Below are 23,915 nucleotides of genomic sequence, written 5' to 3' on the forward strand. Positions count from 1 at the left end.
CATTAACTACCATAGACACTTCAATGACCAGGTTAGTGAGTGTTAGTAAGTGTTTCCTATATGTGTCTGTCTGTCAGGAGTTTACTGCCAGAGGATACGCTGGATCAAGGGGGTGTATTGAGGAGATGTGTTGATTGGCCCATTGAGGATGCAGTGGGGTATCGGTTAGCTTACTTGACATATAGTCATGACAGCACTTAAATGTCGTACGTTATTATTACATAGTTATAATGGATATAATGGATATACGGATATGTAGTGTTATGGATATAACATTTATTGGTCACATTCCCTTTTGAGAGCTCAGAGGTGGGTTGAAAAGGTTCAAAATAGATGAGCTAATGCTGGCAATGTGCCTGGTGGTAAAAAAAAAACAACAACGATGAAATGTGTTCATTATGTTGCTACAAAAGCAATATTTAATTTCCTAATTTGTCCAGACATTTTCTCTCATCGCCTCATGTATCGAGCTCTTATCTGAAAGCCAGGCATAGTCAGTGTTGTGTTTCTACCAGTGCTGAGAGCTATTAAGCTTTCCCAAATGAATTCCTTCCGTCTATTTCTTTATGGGCCGTTACAGTGTTCAAACATAAACTATTTCATCATGGGGCTTTACAGTGTTCAAACATAGAAAACCAACCATTTAAAGATGTTTACAGACCTTACAGACAATGTCAGTAGAACAAAAAGACAGTAAAAGGCAATGGTTTTAGATTGTAAAAGCACTATATTTAACAAATATAGTAGAGGATATTGACATGTTTTATGTAACGGTTTAGTCACACACAGTGCAGTTGATTAGTGGTTCGCTGACAGACACACAATTCAACAGCCAAGTAGAAAGCCTCTAATTGTTTGCCAATTTTTAAAAAGGAAGGGAAATAGACATAAAATGCACAATAAATATGGGGAAAATACGTTTAGTGGTCATTTCATTCACTCGCAGTTAACCTTATTTGCTATACTCTGGATCCAACAATTCCACTAATTTAAAGTAAACCAAAAATCCAAGTTCCAGGAAGGAATTTCCAGAGGAGTCAGTTTGGTTTCTTGATCAACAAATAAATAGAAACATTAGGGGGTGCAGCTCCCCTGGCTTGTTGGCCCTTGGTGGTCCCACCATCAGAGTCCAGTCACAGCTCTGTGCAGTGTGCAGAACAGGACTGGCAGACCCTCATACAGCATGCCTCTAGAGGACAGCTCAGTTCAGAGCAGATCAGTTCCATCCACCCAGGCCTGTTGGTAGTTAAACTACAAGTATACAGGCAAACAGACTTTAATGTTTATTTATGATGCACGGACAGTGAAGGGTGGAGACCAGAAAGCAGTTTGTTTTTATTTTTCATGGACAACACATGTACATGTCCTTACTAAAGCCCTATTGCTTTTAGTTACTTCAGATTTGTCAGAATACAGCTAGTGTGTGTTGCCTCCCCGTAAACAATGACGTTTTCAATAACACAATAAGAAGATCAAGCTATCATCCATTTAATATCAGACCCCCCTCATAAAACAGCAATTCGCTTACAACATCAAGCCTCTGTGTTCATGTCCCTCTGTTTTCCATTAGTAAGACAGAGTAAGTAGAGGAAACCCTGGTCTGTGCTTACAATATTTCCTAACAGCAAGAGAGGATGAGATAGGAAGGGAGAGGAAAGGAAAGGAGAGGAAGGGAGAGGAAGGGAGAGGAAAGGAGAGGAAGGGAGAGGAAAGGAGAGGAAGGGAGAGGAAGGGAGAGGAAAGGAGAGGCATAGAGAGGAAGGGAGAGGAAAGGAGAGGAAGGGAGAGGAAAGGAGAGGAAGGGAGAGGAAAGGAGAGGCAGAGAGAGGAAGGGAGAGGAAGGGAGAGGAAAGGAGAGGAAGGGAGAGGAAGGGAGAGGAAGGGAGAGGAAGGGAGAGGAAGGGAGAGGAAAGGAGAGGAAGGGAGAGGAAGGGAGAGGAAAGGAAAGGAAAGGAAGGGAGAGGAAGGGAGAGGAAGGGAGAGGAAAGGAGAGGAAGGGAGAGGAAAGGAAAGGAGAGGAAGGGAGAGGAAAGGAGATGAAGGGAGAGGACCTACACACAGTCATCCTTCTGTGTTTGATCTCCTTAATGAAGCCACCGGAACCCCATTGTCACACAGAGGCTAAAATCAACCCAAACCTAAACCCACCACGGTGTGGTAAAAATAAATGATCTTCCTTTCAATCACATTTGGAGCCAGACAGGACAGGTTAGGGCAGTGCTTCGGTGGCCCTGATGCATTTCACAGACATCTCCTAGAACTTAAAATAAGATGCGTAACAATATTGGGGAACACTTAAACATGTCACACACTTCCTTGTGCTGTAAAGAAAAACAAGTCTGGAGTAAGGTAAGAAGCACAACCATCTTGGGAAAGACTTTAGCACGCCACACAATCTAGCCAATCTATCATGTGCTATCAACTCAGGAAGGATTGTTTTCTCTTCATCCAGAATCGTTGAGTTTTTTCTAATCACTCTGCTTTTTGACCCTGCAGTGACCCGTAGAAGCTGCAAAACGTCCCAATTAAGGGAGTTTCTATGATGGATTTATCAAAGATTTACTAGGATTTACTTCAGAAAGTAAGATGGCTTAAACCCTTGACAATTAGCACTGAGCTCTTACCAGTCAGCTTCTGATGAGTGGGTCAAGTGTGTTCTGACATTAACCAGCAGACAAGGAAAATGAAAATCACATGATCAAATAAACTTTCACTGACAGGTCAAAAGAGAAAACAATCCACTCTTTGTTTCCCTGAATATGTTCTTCTGACCACACATTATAATTGATTCACAAAAGAAGAATGAAGCATTGCAGTAAGAAAACAATGATTTATGAAGCATACTCTGAATGCCGCAGGTCTCAGCAAGCATCCAAAATAGCAACAGAAGCAAATGACAAAGGAGAGGTTAAGGAAACATGAAGATGATGTTTTACTTGTTTTCTCTGAAGGAGAAAGAGATAAAGAGAGAGAGAGGGCTTATCCAAACACACACAGTTTATCTTACTAAATTAGGTTTTGTCTATATGTTTAGAATATGTAAATTAAGATTAATTTGGTTAAACAAAAAACGTAGAATATATAAATAACCAGAAGGAACTATTTTGCTCTTGGGTTGAAATTCCTCTCCCCAAATGTTGTCAGTAGCAGACACTTTCAGATTGCATCTACATCCAAACGTTGTAAAATACTACGTTGTACCAATCCATCATTATAAATCTCAGAGAAGAGTCTCAACTGAGGACATTTTTATTCAGTAAACCCAAACATATAAAGCAGATAAATCATGTGACTTCCTCAATGGTCAGCAACCAGATTTTCTGTCAGTCAGTCTGTCAGTCTGTCAGTCTTTCAGTCAGTCAATGCTGATCTTCTTTGCTCTGTGTACTATCTGCTTAAGTATATTACCCAAAACCCACCCGTCTTTCACTATCACCGCAGAACAAGCAACATGGTGGACATAAGCAAATATCCCTTTTAATTACCGGTTCAACATGTTTGAGCATTAATACCATTAGTCAAGGATACAGCATGATTGTCTAATCTCTTGTTTGCCCAGCGGTGGGTCGTGTGTGACTCTGCCTGAAGGGTGTTAAGGCACAAAGTAATATAAAGTCAAACTGCCTCCACACTCTCTGTTTTGTGTGACTCAGAGGGTTTCTTTACCTATTTTGCAAAACATGTAATATGGAAAATCTTCAACAATACAATAGTCTTTTGTTTTTAAAGGTCGGAGAGGAAAATCCTTCAGTTTCTTTTCAGATGGTGTGTTGTTCTCAAAGCCCCTAGGCTGCCTATAGGAGGATATCCCACAATCTGAACTGATCTTAAAATCAAATAAAAAGAGGCCCTCTGACTCAAAATACTGTAAGCCGTTCCACAGAGTGGTCTGAGGTATACAGACACAAACAGAGACAGAAGTTTAGGGCCAGACGACACAGCAGTATGTGAGAGGAGCTATTTAGGAGCCACTCACAGGAAGCACCAGTAAGCATCATCCTTTAAGTCAAACGTCCTTTCATCTCTAAATGGATCAAAGCTGTTTCTGGAGAGCACTGGACATGGTATTATGGTCCATATATATATTTATCTCAATGTAAAAGAATGGGGAAAGAGGGCAGGCATGGAGATGAATGACAGTGTAAACTTACACACAATAAATCAACACAATAAAAATCCCAGCGAGAGCCTGGCAAAACCATGGGTGAGTCCTCAGTCAAAGTTGAGCGATCTGGGCTGGCATCACTCTGGTGCCAGGGAGGCCCCTGGATGGAAACTCCATTCCAGGAGGCTGAGGGAACGCCATTGGCTCCAGGCGAACACAGTGACGGCCAGGGCCTCACAAGCAGGGGTGAGTGCTCACACGCTGGGGCTGGCACAGTAAACAATGCCACTATCAGGCTGCCACATTCTCACGCCTTCCACCCAGCCAGCCAGGCAGGCAGAGTAGGGGCATGGGAATAATAACTGGACTGGGCAACCTGGACTCAGGGGTAGACATAGCATAGTCAATGTAAATCCGGGACACTGCATTTAGTATAATATGTTACGTTTCGTTTGGTATGTATTCATTTGTGACTGTCCATCATCCATTTCGTATGACATGTTACTATTACAATTCATATGATATGTTACGAATCGCAATTTGTACAAAATGTTACGAATTTGCAAAACCTATGATATGTTATGAATTCCAATTTGTTGTGGTAACGTTAATTAGGTGGCTAAGTGGCTAACGTTAGCTAGGTGGCTAACATTAGCTAGGCTAGGGGTTAGGGTTAGGGGTTAAGGTTAAGGTTAAGGTTAAGGTTAGGGTTAGGGTTAAGAGTTAAAGGGTTAAAGTTAGAGTTAGGGTTAGGGGCAGGGTTAGATAACATGCTAAGTAGTTGCAAAGTAGCTCAAATGTAGTAAGTAGTTGCAAAGTTGCTAATTAGCTAAAGTTGTCCGTGATGAGATTTGAAAATGCAACCTTTGGGTTGCTAGACATTCGCGTTATACGCCTACCCATTCATCCCGACCAACCACCCTACTTTTGTTTTAGCCTTCCTTAGCCTTCTTAAGTGACCTTCTGTCTTAAGTAACCATACCAAACGTAACATATCATACTATTTTGAGTGTTTACTATTTTACGTCTACTCTATGAGACCAGGCTCATCTGGGAGTAATAATTAATGTTCAGTATTTTTAGAGCCAACCTCAATACTCTAGAAGTGTTTAACCTGGAAACAAACCACCACTTAGAAAGATGAATGGATAAACAGTGAATATTGACCTGCTAGTCTAGTAAATAAAGGATGTTTGAAGGTTAGATAGGGGCTCCCTCAAAGACCTTGGAGGGTTGTGAACGTGTGACCTAATACTGTGTCATGAGTGTACCGTATTGCCAAAAGGACATTTTCAAGCAGACAGAATTGAAAATCATCTTCAATAGTTCACCAGCTTTTCATGATTCAAATGTGAGCCCTGCAAACATGAAACTCATCAGGATTGAGGGAAGATAACACTACTAATTGGAGCTCTTTTACCCCTGTTGGGTTGGGAGTCAACGATTTGCCTTTTAACTGTCTGATGAATATACTCATTTATTTGGGAGATTCTGACTCAACTGACTTCAGCCGGCTAAAACAGGAGATATACTGTACTGTAGTATTCCTAGAAAACATACACCATCTTCTGTTGGAAGATAACAGAAAGAGTTATCTGTTAACTGCTGTGATAAGATTCTACAGTACGTTATGTCTTCGCTGAGAAAAAAACACAAACATTTCTGTCACGAACGTCTAATGAGGCGGACCAATGCGCAGCGTTGAAGGTGAACATATTATATTTATTTAATGATCACACGATCAAAACAACAAACGAAAAACGTGACGTCTATGGTTACAACACAAACCAACACGAACAAGAACCCACAAACAACAAAGGAAAAACCGACAGTTTAAATATGGCTCCCAATCAGAGACAACCAGCAAACAGCTGACACTCGTTGCCTCTGATTGGGAGTCACTCAGGCCAACATAGAAATAGAGTACATAGATCTACACACCCTGGCTCAACATAACAGTGTCCCCAGAGCCAGGGCGTGACAGTACCCCCCCCTAAAGGCGTGGACTCCGACCGCGCCAACTAAATACCACAGGGGAGGGACCGGGTGGGCACTCCGCCTTGGCGGCGGATCCGGCTCCGGGCCTGATCCCCACTCCCTCTCCAACCCCCCAAAGTACCCCTGGTCCGGTCTGGCCCCGCTGGCCGGAGCCGGACTGACGACACGCACCCCTGGCTTGGTGCGTGGAGCAGGAACGGACCGGACCGGGCTGACGATACACACCCCTGGCTTGGTGCGTGGAGCAGGAATGGACCGGACCGGGCTGACGATGCGCACCCCTGGCTTGGTGCGTGGAGGAGGAACGGGCCGAGCCGGGCTGACGATACGCACCCCTGGCTTGGTGCGTGGAGCAGGAATGGACCGGACCGGGCTGACGACTCGCACCCCTGGCTTGGTGCGAGTGGCAGGAACGGGCTGGACCAGGCTGACGACTCGCACCCCTGGCTTGGTGCGAGTAGCAGGAACAGGCCGGGCCGGGCTGGCGACGCGCACCCCTGGCTTGGTGCGAGTGGCAGGAACAGGCCGAGCCGGGCTGGCGACGCGCACCATAGGCTTGGTGCGAGTGGCAGGAACAGGCCGGGCCGGGCTGGCGACGCGCACCGTAGACTTGGTGCGAGTGGCAGGAACAGGCCGGGCCGGGCTGGCGACGCGCACCGTAGACTTGGTGCGTGGAGCAGGAACAGGCCGGACTGGGCTGGCGACGCACACCATAGGCTTGGTGCGTCGAGCAGGGACAGGCCGGACTGGGCTGGCGACGCGCACCACAGACTTGGTGCGGAGAGCAGGAACGGGCCGGACAGGGCTGACGAAACGCACCACAGACTTGGTGCGGGGAGCAGGAATGGGCCGGACTGGGCTGGCGACGCGCACCACAGACTTGGTGCGGAGAGCAGGAACGGGCCGGACAGGGCTGACGAAACGCACCACAGACTTGGTGCGGGGAGCAGGAATGGGTCGGACTGGGCTGGCGACGCGCACCACAGACTTGGTGCGGAGAGCAGGAATGGGCCGGACTGGGCTGGCGACGCGCACCACAGACTTGGTGCGGAGAGCAGGAATGGGCCGGACTGGGCTGGCGACGCGCACCACAGACTTGGTGCGGAGAGCAGGAACGGGCCGGACAGGGCTGACGAAACGCACCACAGACTTGGTGCGGGGAGCAGGAATGGACCGGACCGTACTGGGGACACACACCACTGGCCCTACACCGGGATCTGGAACGGGCCGGACCGGACTGGCAACACACGCCAGTACCTCTCGCCGTGCCTCTACATCCTCCATCCCCTCTTCGACCAGTGGCCCCCGTAACCTGGCGGCCTCCTCTGGCAACTCGCTGGGCCGCTCTATCGCGGCCTCCTGCTGGTCCGACGTCGTGAGCCCCCCCCTAAAAATGTTCTGGGAGTCTCTCCTCCCCGTGGGCCAGGCCTCGATAATTCTCGCCCAACTCTCGCTCTTCTGCTTCCAATCTCCGCCATTCAGCTCCTCATTCGGCTTGACCCAGTCGAAGCTCTGCCTCCACTGTTGCCAAGTCCACCCACTCTGCTCCTCACTAGGCTGCTTGGTCCAGTTCTGGTGGGTTCTTCTGTCACGAACGTCTAATGAGGCGGACCAATGCGCAGCGTTGAAGGTGAACATATTATATTTATTTAATGATCACACGATCAAAACAACAAACGAAAAACGTGACGTCTATGGTTACAACACAAACCAACACGAACAAGAACCCACAAAAACAAAGGAAAAACCGACAGTTTAAATATGGCTCCCAATCAGAGACAACCAGCAAACAGCTGACACTCGTTGCCTCTGATTGGGAGTCACTCAGGCCAACATAGAAATAGAGTACATAGATCTACACACCCTGGCTCAACATAACAGTGTCCCCAGAGCCAGGGCGTGACAATTTCTCAAGAAGTAATGGGACAACAAACAACATTCTGTTGATACGTCTGTTGGGTATCAAGATAGCGTCTAAAAAACATTTAAAAATTATCTTTGTAATGATGTAACGTTTTAGTACTGCCAAATACACCATCCATACACCCTCCATCATGAATGTCACACCCATTTGATAAATGAACACCACAGCCATGTTAAAATAACATAACATGTACATTTGTCCGAAGGGAAGAGGGAAAGGTCAGGCTAGAGAAGGAAGCTGACCTTTAGCCTGACTGGTGTGAGAACAGTGAGATAAGACTTTAACCCTCTTCTCTCCATGGCCATGGTCCGTGGGAATGGCCACAGTAAGAGCACATCCCTGCATTGTCCTCTACCACGCAATACACACACACACACACACACACACACACACACACACACACACACACACACACACACACACACACAAACACACACATACCCTCAGTCGGTAGAAGGACTTTGGTGAAAGGGCAATCTGCTGTCAGGGCCCGTATCCACAAAGTGTCTCAGGGTAGGAGTGGGGATCTAGGATCTGTCCATATAATCTCATTCATTATGACGTAAAAGGCTAAACTGATCCTAGATCAGCACTTACACTGAGAAGCTTTGTGGATACGGGCCCAAGTTTCCACGTTTCAATCACTTCTATTTATCTTGATGAGTGGCAACGTTGATGATCTCCTCTTCTCTCTCCCTATGTCCCATTATAAAACAAAAATGGAAACATTCTTAACATTCTATTAATTAACCGTGGGAAAACAACTGAGAACAGAGCTGAACAGAACAGAACAGGGCAGGACCCTCAGAATGACACAATGTCTCAAAGTGGACCTTTGATTTCCAGGGAATGAAACACAGTCTCAGAGACAGAAATGGTGTTTATACAATATGGCGGGGCTAAGGCTGACCTCTCCTGCTGCCTGGTTCCTGCTCCTGCCCATGTTGGCAGTCCTGTGCCCAGTCTGTGGCCTACAGATGTAGGATCTTAATTTGAGCCAGTTTGCTACAGCAGGAAAATAATCCTGCAGCAACTGGAAATGTGAATTATTATGTGAATCATAATTAATGGACATTCTTTGTAGGAGCTGATAAAATTTTTTGTCAGGGCAAATCAAGTCTGACATTTTAAAGTGGAAATTACAAACTTTAGAAGCCTTTTTAAACCTCGATATACACTGCAAGTTTACATTTCCTGCCGTGCAGGAAGATTCTCGCAACAAAAGAGTGATCAAATTAAGATTCTACATCTGTAGGTCCTAGGCCTCCTTCAGCCACTTATCCCATGTCAGTCCCCATCATTGTGTTTCCATACACAACAGCACAATGGATCATTCTTTTTGGCAGGGCTCTGACACGGCGGATATGTATCCGAGTGGCACCACGGAGGAAACATACATTTTATCGTTTATCTTTGATTGTCACAAGAACACAAACAGTCTCTCAGTTTACGCAGTCTCATTGGATATGTTATTGTGCCATAGGGGGAAAACGAATTCATTTAGTTTCCAAACAACTGACAATTAAGGGTGTGTGTGTGTGTGTGTGTGTGTGTGTGTGTGTGTGTGTGTGTGTGTGTGTGTGTGTGTGTGTGTGTGTGTGAGTATGTGTGTGTGTGTGATTGTGTGTGTGAGTGTGTGTGTGTCTGTGAGTATGTGTGTGTGTGATTGTGTGTGTGAGTGTGTGTGTGTCTGTGAGTATGTGTGTGTGATTGTGTGTGTGAGTGTGTGTGTGTCTGTGTCTGTCTGTGTTTGTGTATGTGTCTGTGTGGAAAGAAGTGGTCAGTCTTTCTCAAACCCACTCACACATCGTGCCTGGAGATGTGGAAGGCGGCCAAAGCTACAACTTGTCTCACCAGATAAAAACTGGTAAGGTACGACATCTAGTGGTTAGTTTTGTGACTGACAGTGAAAGATTATATGACTATTTACCTTGGTAACCGGGCACATACTGATGATGTCATAGAATAGTTGACGCAATGTTTTGCAGTGTGTACGTAAGTCTCTCATGACACACTGTTAACGTAACTGTCAACTAATTGTGATTAATAAAAAAGTATACCAGTTTCATTTAAGGACCAAAGGATTGACTGCCGTCCCATATAGATTGCAAAATAGTTGGGAAGAGATTTTTGACGTACCGATTCCATGGCATAGTGTTTATGAATTGATACGCAAAACGACGCTGGATTCAAAACTTATAATTTTTCAATTTAAATTATTATACAAAATTCTTGCTACCAATAGATAGCATTGTTGTTCACTAGTTTACTCCAATTAGGGAAGGGGTGGTGGGGTTGGAAAGTAATGAAGGGAAATATAATTTAAAATAGGATATGTGTGTATGTATGTATGTATGTATGTATGTATGTATGTATATATATATATATATACATACTGGCACTAATAATAAAACCCTAGCCTGGAATCCAAACGTATATGCATGAAACAGAGCAAGCTCCAGGCTAGACCAAGAATGTGGTTATGTAATATGCTTATTGTTGTTGTTGTTGTTGCTGTTGTTGTTGTTTGTGTTTGTTGATTTTCTGTTTCTTGTTGATCACTTTCTCACTGAATTAGAATTGTTTTTTTCTCGGAACCCAGGACCAACTGTTGAATGCGCTGGCCAACTACTCGATTTTTATTTTTTAAAATTTTTAGGGGGTAGATCAGCTTTAATATTGCAGATAGATTGTAACTTCCATCAATGTAATTGTCTGCATCACTTCCAATCCCGCATATGTTTTTTATATATATATGTATATATATTTGTGAGAAAAAAAACATATGCGGGATTGGAAGTATGTATATATATTTGTGAGAAAAAAAACATATGCGGGATTGGAAGTGATGCAGACAATTACATTGATGGAAGTTACAATCTATCTGCAATATTAAAGCTGATCTACCCCCTAAAAATTTAAAAAAATAAAAATCGAGTAGTTGGCCAGCGCATTCAACAGTTGGTCCTGGGTTCCGAGAAAAAAAAAATTCTAATTCAGTGAGAAAGTGATCAACAAGAAACAGAAAATCAACAAACACAAACAACAAGAACAGCAACAACAACAACAACAATAAGCATATTACATAACCACATTCTTGGTCTAGCCTGGAGCTTGCTCTGTTTCATGCATATACGTTTGGATTCCAGGCTAGGGTTTTATTATTAGTGCCAGTCAGTGGAGGCTGGTGGGAGGAGCTATAGGAGGACGGACTCATTGTAATGGCTAGAATGGAAACAATGGAATGGAGTCAAACATGTGATTTCCATACGTTTGATGTGTTTGATACCGTTCCATTTATTCCATTCCAGCCATTACAATGAGACCGTCCTCCTATAGCTCCTACCACCATCCTCCGCTGGTGCCAGTGGCCTTGGCCTGTGATGAGGAGTGTAGCCCTTCACCCCACCAGCCTGCACATGACTCTGTTTTTCAACATTACTGGAAGGACTGGGACAGGCAGGTTCAGAGAAGTCTTACATCACCACAACCTCATGCGTTTGTTGTGGTACTCTAGGCATGCTGGCATGGTCAGTTACATGGCTGTTGATACATTCAAACTGTCAATATATGTTTTCTGAGTGTTTTCTGGGGTGAAAAGATGGAAGGATGGATGATCTAGTCATGATTCAAAATCAAATGTTGTGTACTAGAAAGCACCGTTCAGTCATTCCACACAAGATAATAATGAAGGTGTGATATCCGACAGCACCCTCAGGTGAGCTACGATGAAGGCCCCTGGAATACAGGTGAGCTACGATGAAGGCCCCTCGGCTACAGGTGAGCTACGATGAAGGCCCCTGGGCTACAGGTGAGCTACGATGAAGGCCCCTGGGCTACAGGTGAACTACGATGAAGGCCCCTGGGATACAGGTGAACTACGATGAAGGCCCCTGGGCTACAGGTGAGCTACGATGAAGGCCCCTGAGATACAGGTGAACTACGATGAAGGCCCCTGGGCTACAGGTGAGCTACGATGAAGGCCCCTGGGATACAGGTGAACTACGATGAAGGCCCCTGGGATACAGGTGAACTACGATGAAGGCCCCTGGGCTACAGGTGAGCTACGATGAAGGCCCCTGGGCTACAGGGGAGCTATGATGAAGGCCCCTGGGCTACAGGTGAACTAAGCTACAGTACCTGTGAACCAGTGTGGGTCTGTATACTGTGTGTCTTTCCTAAACTACTGACGGTCGGTCCCATCTCCTTCTCTAAGCCAAATTCAGCACGTTGACATGATTACACCCACATGGCTAAAACCTCTCTACACCTCCAACGTGCCACAACCTGACAAAACATCCCTCCACGGTGGAAATGTTTGGGATCCCACCCCTGGAACCAAGCCCATGTGCATGAGTACACCCCTCCTGTGTACAACACCTATTTTGTTGTTGCTGGTTTTCAGAGGGGCACAATGAGTAACATGCTGTTCTGTGTTGTGGTGTGTGATGTGGACAGTATTGCACAAGCTGCTGTGATCGCCCAGGCTGGGTCGACCATGTGCTACTGGGGTGTCGAGGAGGCACATGACTTACTGTTTACAACCCCTAAACTTTCCAGAGTTGTGCAACGCACACGCACACACACACACACACACACACACACACACACACACACACACACACACACACACACACACACACAATCTATCTTTTAGGCTATGTAGATGTAAAGGGTAAAGGAAGAGGGTGGGGGAGGGGAACGGGGCAGAGGATAGGACATGTAATTCTATTTCAATAGTGTGTACTACCAGATCAGTCACTCTTCTCAGTAGACATACAGTGGGGGAAAAAATTATTTAGTCAGCCACCAATTGTGCAAGTTCTCCCACTTAAAAAGATGAGAGAGGCCTGTAATTTTCATCATAGGTACACGTCAACTATGACAGACAAAATGAGAAAAAAAATCCAGAAAATCACATTGTAGGATTTTTAATGAATTTATTTGCAAATTATGGTGGAAAATAAGTATTTGGTCAATAACAAAAGTTTCTCAATACTTTGTTATATACCCTTTGTTGGCAATGACACAGGTCAAACGTTTTCTGTAAGTCTTCACAAGGTTTTCACACACATTTTGGCCCATTCCTCCATGCAGATCTCCTCTAGAGCAGTGATGTTTTGGGGCTGTCGCTGGGCAACACGGACTTTCAACTCCCTCCAAAGATTTTCTATGGGGTTGAGATCTGGAGACTGGCTAGGCCACTCCAGGACCTTGAAATGCTTCTTATGAAGCCACTCCTTCGTTGCCCGGGCGGTGTGTTTGGGATCATTGTCATGCTGAAAGACCCAGCCACGTTTCATCTTCAATGCCCTTGCTGATGGAAGGAGGTTTTCACTCAAAATCTCACGATACATGGCCCCATTCATTCTTTCCTTTACACGGATCAGTCGTCCTGGTCCCTTTGCAGAAAAACAGCCCCAAAGCATGATGTTTCCACCCCCATGCTTCACAGTAGGTATGGTGTTCTTTGGATGCAACTCAGCATTCTTTGTCCTCCAAACACGACGAGTTGAGTTTTGACCAAAAAGTTCTATTTTGGTTTCATCTGACCATATGCTATTCTCCCAATCCTCTTCTGGATCATCCAAATGCACTCTAGCAAACTTCAGACGGGCCTGGACATGTACTGGCTTAAGCAGGGGGACACGTCTGGCACTGCAGGATTTGAGTCCCTGGTGGCGTAGTGTGTTACTGATGGTAGGCTTTGTTACTTTGGTCCCAGCTCTCTGCAGGTCATTCACTAGGTCCCCCCGTGTGGTTCTGGGATTTTTGCTCACCGTTCTTGTGATCATTTTGACCCCACGGGGTGAGATCTTGCGTGGAGCCCCAGATCGAGGGAGATTATCAGTGGTCTTGTATGTCTTCCATTTCCTAATAATTGCTCCCACAGTTGATTTCTTCAAACCAAGCTGCTTACCTATTGCAGATTCAGTCTTCCCAGCCTGGTGCAGGTCTACAATTTTGTTTCTGGTGTCCTTTGACAGCTCTTTGGTCTTGGCCATAGTGGAGTTTGGAGTGTGACTGTTTGATGTTGTGGACAGGTGTCTTTTATACTGATAACAAGTTCAAACACATGCCATTAATACAGGTAACGAGTGGAGGACAGAGGAGCCTCTTAAAGAAGAAGTTACAGGTCTGTGAGAGCCAGAAATCTTGCTTGTTTGTAGGTGACCAAATACTTATTTTCCACCATAATTTGCAAATAAATTCATTAATAATCCTACAATGTGATTTTCTGGAGAAAAAAATTCTCAATTTGTCTGTCATAGTTGACGTGTACCTATGATGAAAATTACAGGCCTCTCTCATCTTTTTAAGTGGGAGAACTTGCACAATTGGTGGCTGACTAAATACTTTTTTTCCCCACTGTATAGTAGAGGAATATGGCAGATTCTACCGGCCCTATTACAAACTATGTGGATTCTAGAACTTGTGTTCATTCTAATTCTATGTTATTTACTCTGTCAAATCTGCATTTCTTTCTGTCAGCCATGGATTAGATTTACAGTCTCCTAGAGCATCTTCAAGGAAACCAGCATGTTTACAATTTCTCTGTATAACACCAGAATGTGGACATGGTTATGTTATCACTAATCTCAGTTAACCCAGAACTAAAATTTGTCCAGGAGAGATGAAGTTATAACATACCTAATGTCTGGCTATGAGAAGGCATATGCATTACGTGTGACCTATATCTGCAGAGGGCGAAAGGGGTCAATCAAAGATGTAAACAGATGTGAATGACCCTAGGCGTGGGTTGTGGTGTTGTGGGTGACGAGACATGTTGTTATTGGCGGGACCATACCCTGTCACAAGTTGTTTGGCCAGTTGTCTATTTGATTTGGCCCCTGCGTCTGGATCTCCCACAGAAGGGGAGAGAGGGGGTGTTGCTAAGTATGGAATGTGCCGGGGTCCGAAGGGATTCATTTTCTCAGAATTGAGCCTTGCAAACAAGCAAAGGGAGGGACCCGTGCCTCAGACGGCGTGGAGGCTCGGGTGTCACAGGCAGCCCAGCAGTATAAATAGTCAGTTGTGGCCGGAGAGTGGCTAGATCAAAATAAACCAAGTGAAGACAGCAGTCACTATACCAGACTGCAATAGAAGGAGAGACAGACACAGAGAAAGAAAGAACCACACAGCCTAAGACGAAGCGCCTAGGCCACCCACCCAGGATTTTAAGGACTTATACCTTGTGAGAACAGAGAAGCCCATCTATCCAGACATGGATATCCAGAGCGGCCAGGTGACGCACCAGCCCAGCCCCAGGGAGAGCCTGGAGAGCCAGCTGAGCTGCCCCATCTGCCTGGAGATGTTCCAGAAGCCTGTGGTCATCCTACCCTGCCAACACAACCTGTGCCGCGGCTGCGCCAGCGACCTCTACGACTCCCGCAACCCCTACCACTACTCCGGGGGCATCTTCCGCTGCCCCACCTGCCGCTTCGAGGTCGTCCTGGACCGCCACGGCGTCTACGGCCTGCAGAGGAACCTGCTGGTGGAGAACATCATCGATATCTACAAGCAGCAGCCGGAGAGCGGCGGCGGAGAAGTAGGAAGTAACGTTTCAGACCCACCGCTGAAGGACAAAGATATCAAGGAGCCCATGTGTACAGAGCACGAGGACGAGCGCATCAATATTTACTGTGTGACCTGCCAGACGCCCACCTGCTCCATGTGCAAAGTGTTCGGCCAGCACAAGGACTGTGAGGTGTCACCCCTGCAGAGCGTCTACGATACCCAGAAGGCCGAGCTGCGGAACGCCGTAGATCTCCTTGCGGCGGGTAACAGCTGCGTCCAGGCCGTGATGGCTCAGATGGACGACACATGCAAGAGCATCGAGGAGAACGGCCAGCTCCAGAAGAGACGTCTGGGGGAGAGTTTCGACTTGCTCTACGCCATCCTGGAGGAACGTAAGGGCCAGCTCCTGGAAAAGATCACCCAGGAGGAGGAGAGTAAGCTGGGGTTGCTGAGGTCCCTGGTGGAGAGGTACACGGAGCAGCTCCAGGCTAGTATCAACCTAAAGGAGAAGGCGGCCCAGACCATGGAGAAGGGCAATGCAGCCGAGTTCCTGATTAGTGGGAAGGAGCTGATCGCACAGGCCAAAGAGGCTGCTAAAGGCTCCAACATAGAGAGGCCCGAGCCTGGGTTCGAGAACATGGAGCACCTCACACTGTGCACAGAAGACGTGGAGGTCATCTTGTACCAAATGGGCTTTGGACTGGGGGATGATGATGATGTGGTGACAGAGGAAGAAGAAGAGGAGGAGGAAGAAGAGGAGGAGGAAGAAGAGGAGGAATAGTAAAAACTCTAACTAAAGACTGAATTATAAGTACTGTATTATTGCAGTTGAGGAGAGGTTTGGGTACTGAGATAAGGATTGGTTTGATGAACAAGCTGCTTTTTAAGAAAGAGTAACTAGTTATTTATTAACTAGTTATAACTAGAATATTCACTGTGGTGAATACACAATTTAGAGTGCAATTCTGAAAAGTAGTTTTTTTCACTAACAAAATGAAACATTTTGTTTGGACTCTTTTTTTTATACTTTTGTATTTCTATATGTTTATACGGTACTGTTTTTGATATCTCCTGAAATGGATATCTCATGGAAATAACTATGTTTACACTTGAATGCTTTTCACATAATGTACATTGTTCAAGTCTAGACTAGATCGAAAAAAGAAAAAAACATATCAAAGCATTATTTATGTTATGTATAATATATCATTGTCTGTCAAACTATTGAAAACTTGAATTGCTGCAAAATGCACTTAATTCACTAGTGTTGTTTTTAACACAACTGTAATATTTCTAATGTCATTGAGAGTTTAAAGAAATAAAGTGTTGCGGAAATACTTTGCTCATCCTGTCAATGTCCCACACACCTCACTGACGAATAGTGCTTTATTTAGCGCTAAACATTTACATGGCTCATGAATTTAGACTATAGCCTTACTTAGTATTCTTGCTGGTGAAAAATAGGGGCTATTTTTACAGGGCTAGAATGGGAGAGGTGGTGAAGGGCCTTAAAGGTCTGGAATAGATCAGTGTAGCAGGCTGGGTAGAGGAGGGGGGGAGGGTCTCATGTTTCTGTCCCTGACCTAGCCTCTTCTCCACTTGTCTTGACCATTCCAGTTGCTGTCTAACTCTGTCTGGTATGCCTATGGGTCAGAGGTCAAGCCTGATACCATTATCGGACACGAATGGAAAAAAAAGAGGTGGCAGCAGCACTTTACAAAAACGGTCTGCGAGTCGAGACCACTTTGACCGGGGGTTATTTCTGATGGACAACGTAAATGTTAAGCTGGTCACATGGAAGTGATGCAGACAATTACATTGATGGAAGCTACAATCTATCTGCAATATTAAAGCTGATCTACACCCTAAAAAAAGAAAGGAAAGAAAAGGTGGTCACATGAATCCTTTGGTACATGCTATACATGCAATGAAAGTGCATTGAGTCAATAGGAGATTTTTGTGGTTTTGAAGCAATGTAATCCATTATCACTGTGGATCCTCTTCCGCAGATCTTCTATAAACCGATGACTTCAAATGATAGGCTATGTTTAATCCATTCGCCATTCAATACCAATGACCCATTTCTCTACAGTACATTTCCCAGTGTGTGAATAGACTTACAGGTTGTTCCATTTGATTTCAATCACTTTTTGACCACACCCTGTTTGTTTTGAATGTAACTTCCCATACATATTTGCCCATGTTAGAAGTGGTCAGAAATTGACTTTTTGAACCAGAATGCCGAAACATTTAGGAGATAGAGGTGGTCGAAGTTGACTCATTTTGCATACCCCATCATACCATGAGACATCCATGTCTGCATTCTAGAGTATACTGTGTCTCAACCGATGGCTGGAACAACACAAACACCTCAGATGATGTCAAATATGATCTAAGCTACAACATATGCGAAAATGAAAATAATCTGAGTTTACGTGTTTTTAGATAATTGATGTTAAAGGGACATATTTTAAATTTTTATTTAAATTTTAAATTAAAAAAATCAAGAAGATTATAAAATAGTTTGACAACCCTGTTTGTAAGCTTTTAAATTATATTAAACTCAACCGTTTATCTTTTCCAGTGATGAAGACATGGATGTCTCATGGTATGATGAGGTATGCAAAATTGGTCAACTTTGAGCACCTCTCTATCTCCTAAATGTTTTGGCATTCAGGTCCAAAAACTAACTTTCTTACGACGTGCAAATATGTATAAAAAGTTTTGTTCAACTCAAAAGGGGTGCAGTCAAAAAGTGATTGAAATCAAATGGAACGACCCTTATGTAAGTAGCCTACATCAACAGCAACAGCAGTGAAACTGTGTGGAACCAAAGCCTGTATCACCATCTCTGGTGGAACTAGAGATAGTTTATCTGACATTGGTAGGCCTGTATCTTTATGGGAATGACCTGACTGCCCTCTGCTCTGGAGTCATCCAGCTGACTGCTCTCAGCCTCTCACTGACCACATGGTGCTGGTGAAGAACTGATAAAGACAGTCAACAGGCTGTCAGGCTGCACTCACTGAGAGAGCCCAGAAACCCCACCACCACCACCACCACTCACTGTTGTTACTGTTCAGTACCAGCCAATGCAGCCAGAGCCCAGAAACCCCACCACCACCACCACCACTCACTGTTGTTACTGTACAGTACCAGCCAATGCAGCCAGAGCCCAGAAACCCCACCACCACCACCACTCACTGTTGTTACTGTACAGTACCAGCCAATGCAGCCAGAGCCCAGAAACCCCACCACCACCACCACTCACTATTGTTACTGTACAGTACCAGCCAATGCAGCCAGAGCCCAGAAACACCACCACCACCACCACTCACTGTTGTTACTGTACAGTACCAGCCAATGCAGCCAGAGCCCAGAAACCCCACCACCACCACCACTCACTGTTGTTACTGTACAGTACCAGCCAATGCAGCCAGAGCCCAGAAACACCACCACCACCACCACTCACTGTTGTTACTGTACAGTACCAGCCAATGCAGCCAGAGCCCAGAAACACCACCACCACCACTCTACTCTACTCTACCGTGCAACTACAGAGCCTGGAGGCACACACTGTTATGTAGGGGAACCAAATCTGGTGTGTGCTGCCGCTGGCTAGCTGTTTAGGTTAAATGTCTGTCACCAGAGACTATGTACCGGTTAGTTCTGTACTAGAACGAGACACACTCCAGGAAAGCTTTCATTTAGTGTGTTTACCATACTGTACTACCGTATTAGAAGTTAGGCTACTGTAAAACAACCCATACTGTACTACCATATTAGACGGTAGGCTACTGTAAAACAACCCACACTGTACTACCGTATTAGACGGTAGGCTACTGTAAAACAACCCATACTGTACTACCGTATTAGATGGTAGGCTACTGTAAAACAACCCATACTGTACTACCGTTTTAGATGGTAGGCTACTGTAAAATAACCCATACTGTACTACCGTATTAGATGGTAGGCTACTGTAAAACAACCCATACTGTACTACTCTATTATATGGTAGGCTACTGTAAAACAACCCATACTGTACTACCGTATTAGACGGTAGGCTACTGTAAAACAACCCATACTGTACTACCGTATTAGATGGTAGGCTACTGTAAAACAACCCATACTGTACTACTGTATTAGACGGTAGGCTACTGTAAAACAACCCACACTGTACTACCGTATTAGACGGTAGGCTACTGTAAAACAACCCATACTGTACTACCGTATTAGATGGTAGGCTACTGTAAAACAACCCATACTGTACTACCGTATTAGATGGTAGGCTACTGTAAAACAACCCATACTGTACTACCGTATTAGATGGTAGGCTACTGTAAAACAACCCACACTGTACTACCGTATCAGACGGTAGGCTACTGTAAAACAACCCACACTGTACTACCATATTAGACAGTAGGTTACTGTAAAACAACCCATACTATAATGCCGTATTAGACGGTAGGTTACTGTAAAACAACCCATACTGTACTACCATATTAGACAGTAGGCTACTGTAAAACAACCCACACTATACTACCGTATCAGACGGTAGGCTACTGTAAAACAACCCATACTGTCCTACCGTATTAAACCGTAGGCTACTGTGAAACAAGCTAGACATGAGAAAGGCGACAGCTGCGTTTCCTGACGCTGCAAAATAACCTTCACACACCTGTCTCCACGCTTCTACTCTTTAGACTCTTCAGCCCAGACGGAGTGGGAATGTGAACTGACTGTATGGGATTTAGATCAGTTGTACACCATAACTTGTCAAAGTAGCATTAACATGACTTGAGATGAGAAGTATATTTGAGATGATGGCTGGTGTATTCTTGGCTTCCTGCCAGGTCCAGGTGGTTAGTGATAGACCTACGGAAGCCTGCCAATGTATGCAATACCTATAGCGGTATGAAGCCTATAGGTCTCATATGTCTGGTATATGTGAGAGTGCATGGCCTGGTGGCTCATGTTACAGACAGTGCATGTGGATGTACAGTGCAGGCCACCACAGGCACCAGACAATGTGGCCCTGTCAATCTCAATCTAATTCAGTGTACAATATGTTTTACATAGGCGACGAATAGTTTTATTGCAGTATCGTTGATTACATTACAATTCTGACCTCTATATTAGTTAGACCTCTGTTTGGCAGGTTGGCCAGATGTCCAGCCCGTTTTACCATTGCAAATCTGTTACAGCTCACCTCAGGTTGGCAAACTTGGCATCAATGACTAGTCATTTCACTAAAGCTCAATTGAAGTTTGTCCTTGACTCTTACATGTGTACAGTAACTATAGTAACACTGGCCAAACAGCTAACCTTTGCCTTTCATTTCTAACTTTAGACCTTTCTAAAGGTCTGCTCTCTACTGTAACCTAAAAGGGTATTGACTTCCTCCACATTTGGGCTTGATTGGGCTGCAAAGGTGATCAACGTTGTGCTGCAGTGGCCAGCTCTTTCTAAGTGTAGCAGCCAGCAATGCAGCAGTGTTTTACTAAATAAGAGCAGGGACAAAGTAGGAGTGCTGGTCTAGGATCAGTTTGGCCTTTTAGATCAAAATGAGTAATATGACATGGACAGAGGGGTCCTGATCCTAGATCAGCACTTCTAAGTGTAGCAGCCATAGCAATGCAGAGTTTTACTAAATAAGAGCAGGACTTCCCCTGGAAGGCTACCAGTGCCTTGCTGGTCGCTAATTTTAGAGCCTTGAATCAGACTGCCCTTAGCCTTGCCTTGCCTCAGTGAAGGACACCTGATGCTTACTCTCTCTTTTCACCATCCTATCACTATCCTCCCCCTCTTAAGCCAGGAATGGGGCCAATGCTTTAGTTAGACGGATGGCTGCAGGGAGTCGGGGGACTAAAAGAAGGACCACAGATGTGTACGGACCTTTCAGACCTACAAGGCTTGTGTTTGGCCCTTGAAACGACAACTACAGTATACTGTCTCAATGACCAAACCTAGCCAGCATGCATGGTTGAGTCCTGTACTGATAAAATAACATACAGAACATTTATATGAAATGCTGTTAAAGGAAATATCCATCGAAAAACTATATTTTGGTATTTTACAGTCCCAACATGTTTTGCATGTCAGCAGACCAGTTTTCAAGATATTGGACTTTCAAGAAGAAAAGTGTCAGTTGCCACATCATCATGATGATGCATTTTGCATCATATGAGGCATTTTGCATCATCATGAAGATGTGGCAAAAGACACTTTGCTATTTGTTGTTGTTGAGTGGAGTTATCCTTTAATTGCTGTTGACATATTTGATTTGTTTCAACACCAGTGGAGGACAGTGATTTCCCCAATGTTGTTAATAAAATGATCTGGCACAACCTGCCCTTGCAGATCAGAAGTTACCAGATAGTAGCCGAGCCACCAACGCTGATACATACAGTAGCTCTGCCTTGTTTCCACCATAGTACTTTGACCTACAGGAAAATAATCCTGCAGCAACAGGACATTTGAATTATGGAAAAGTGAAAATTACTAACTTCAGAATCCTTTTAAAACTTAAAATAAACGACAAGCTTTATATTTCCTGCATTGCAGGAAAGTTATCTTGCAACAGGGTGATCAAAATAAGATCCTACATCTGTATCCTGTCCTTTGAGAGCCACAATGAGTTGCCATCAAATACAGGGGAAAGGTAGCAAGTTTCCAGAATGGAAACTAAGTCTTCCTGACTGGGTTAATGTGCCCTGTTCCCTCTGTGTGGACAGCCAGTGCTATGGAAACTAAGTCTTCCTGACTGGGTTAATGTGTCCCCTTCCCTCTGTGTGGACAGCCAGTGCTATCTTTGTGCTGCTAAGGGCACCTTTCTCCAGCACACTGTCACCAATAGAGGCCTTCATGTTGTTGATGCTCTATTTGATAGTTGCAACTTATCACTGTTCAAAATAGCTTTTCACACCAAGAGTGCAGTGAGAGGTCAGTCACCAATGTGCAGTGAGAGGTAAAAATCTGATTATGAATGAGTGAAACTCATGGCTAGAAGTTGAGTGAGTATTATATGAACACAACATGTCAGTGGTCTATATATAAACAGGTAGAATAAATCAGACATTTAATTAAGTGATAATGCCTGAGAAGCCGGTGTTTGGAGGATATATTGGCACGGGTGTTGTTAGGCCAGAGACAAAGTCGGCAAACTGTGTCAATGTATCCTCCAAACACCGGCTTCGAGGGCATTATCACTTTAATACAACGGGTTACCAACATATTCAAATAATGATTGACATATTTTCATGAAAAATGTTATTTTGATGAATTTATTCATATTCACATATTCCTAACACATGCTATTTAAAATAGCTTATGTAATGCCTATTACAGAACTCTTCAGTCTCCTTATTCATTTAGCAGGAAAATATTTTGTTTTCTAATATCTGTACTCATATTTACTCTGTTGGGGAAAACATACTTACTGATGTGATGTTATTTTGGTATCTTTTGAGGGCTACTGTCATCCGAGGCCCTTGCATCAGTAATCTATGACTGAATTAAAATGGTAGGCTAGATTTGGGGAGAATACAGTCCATTTTGACCTGTTATTTAGTTGTTAAAACTACTTGGAGTTGGAGGAGGGGTGAGACGCTCGCTCATCCTCTCTCTTCTGTGAGACTCAGAGCATGTGATGAACAACAGACTTCTTCAGGCCATTCGCAAATGTGTTGCCTCAACTCCAGGGAATCAACAACTGACCTCACAGCTGTCTGCTCTGCGCTGGGCGTAAAGGTAATTCATGATATTAATATATGCTAAATCAAAGATGAGAAATAGTTTTTGTAGCCTACACGATGTAATTTAGAAAAGTAAGTACAAGAAAATGTATAAACATTAATTATAAGATCTTTTCAGATGCTGCTTTTTAAATCAATCTGGTGCTACAGTAAAACAATGTTAAAATGAGTGGTCAGTCTAGTTAACGAGGCTAATCTGGTCCACCCTGTGGAGTAAGTGGACATTTAGCAGTGGTGTCAATGTTTCCATATGTTGTGTTGGCTTGGGTACATGGTTGATAAACCTTCAGGATTCTCACTAGTTTTGGTTACTTTACAGGGACCATATTCTCACTAGTTTTGGTTACTTTACAGGGACCATATTCTCACTAGTTTTGGTTACTTTACAGGGACCATATTCTCACTAGTTTTGGTTACTTTACAGGGACCATATTCTCACTAGTTTTGGTTACTTTACAGGGACCATATTCTCACTAGTTTTGGTTACTTTACAGGGACCATATTCTCACTAGTTTTGGTTACTTTACAGGGACCATATTCTCACTAGTTTTGGTTACTTTACAGGGACCATCTCTGTGTTGCTGTAGAGTACTGGTTCATATTCTCCACCACCACC

General features: G+C 44.3%; 1 protein-coding gene across 1 annotated transcript; it reads left to right on the plus strand.

Annotated features, from left to right (window-relative positions):
* The first annotated feature begins 15,010 nt into the window (after window positions 1–15,010).
* Window positions 15,011–16,882, plus strand: trim63a (tripartite motif containing 63a). The gene has a single exon (XM_084191825.1). It carries the CDS (start codon window positions 15,253–15,255, stop codon window positions 16,324–16,326), a length of 1,074 nt encoding a protein of 357 aa, XP_084047951.1. The 5' UTR covers window positions 15,011–15,252; the 3' UTR covers window positions 16,327–16,882.
* Window positions 16,883–23,915: the final 7,033 nt, after the last annotated feature.

Source organism: Coregonus lavaretus, assembly GCF_964263955.1.
Source record: "Coregonus lavaretus genome assembly, contig: HAP1_SCAFFOLD_1368, whole genome shotgun sequence".
Lineage (NCBI taxonomy): Eukaryota > Metazoa > Chordata > Actinopteri > Salmoniformes > Salmonidae > Coregonus > Coregonus lavaretus.

What these genes read in the sequence shown, in the direction of transcription:
- trim63a (XM_084191825.1), top strand. Translation starts at nt 15,253, where the DNA reads ATGGATATCCAGAGCGGCCAGGTGACGCACCAGCCCAGCCCCAGGGAG.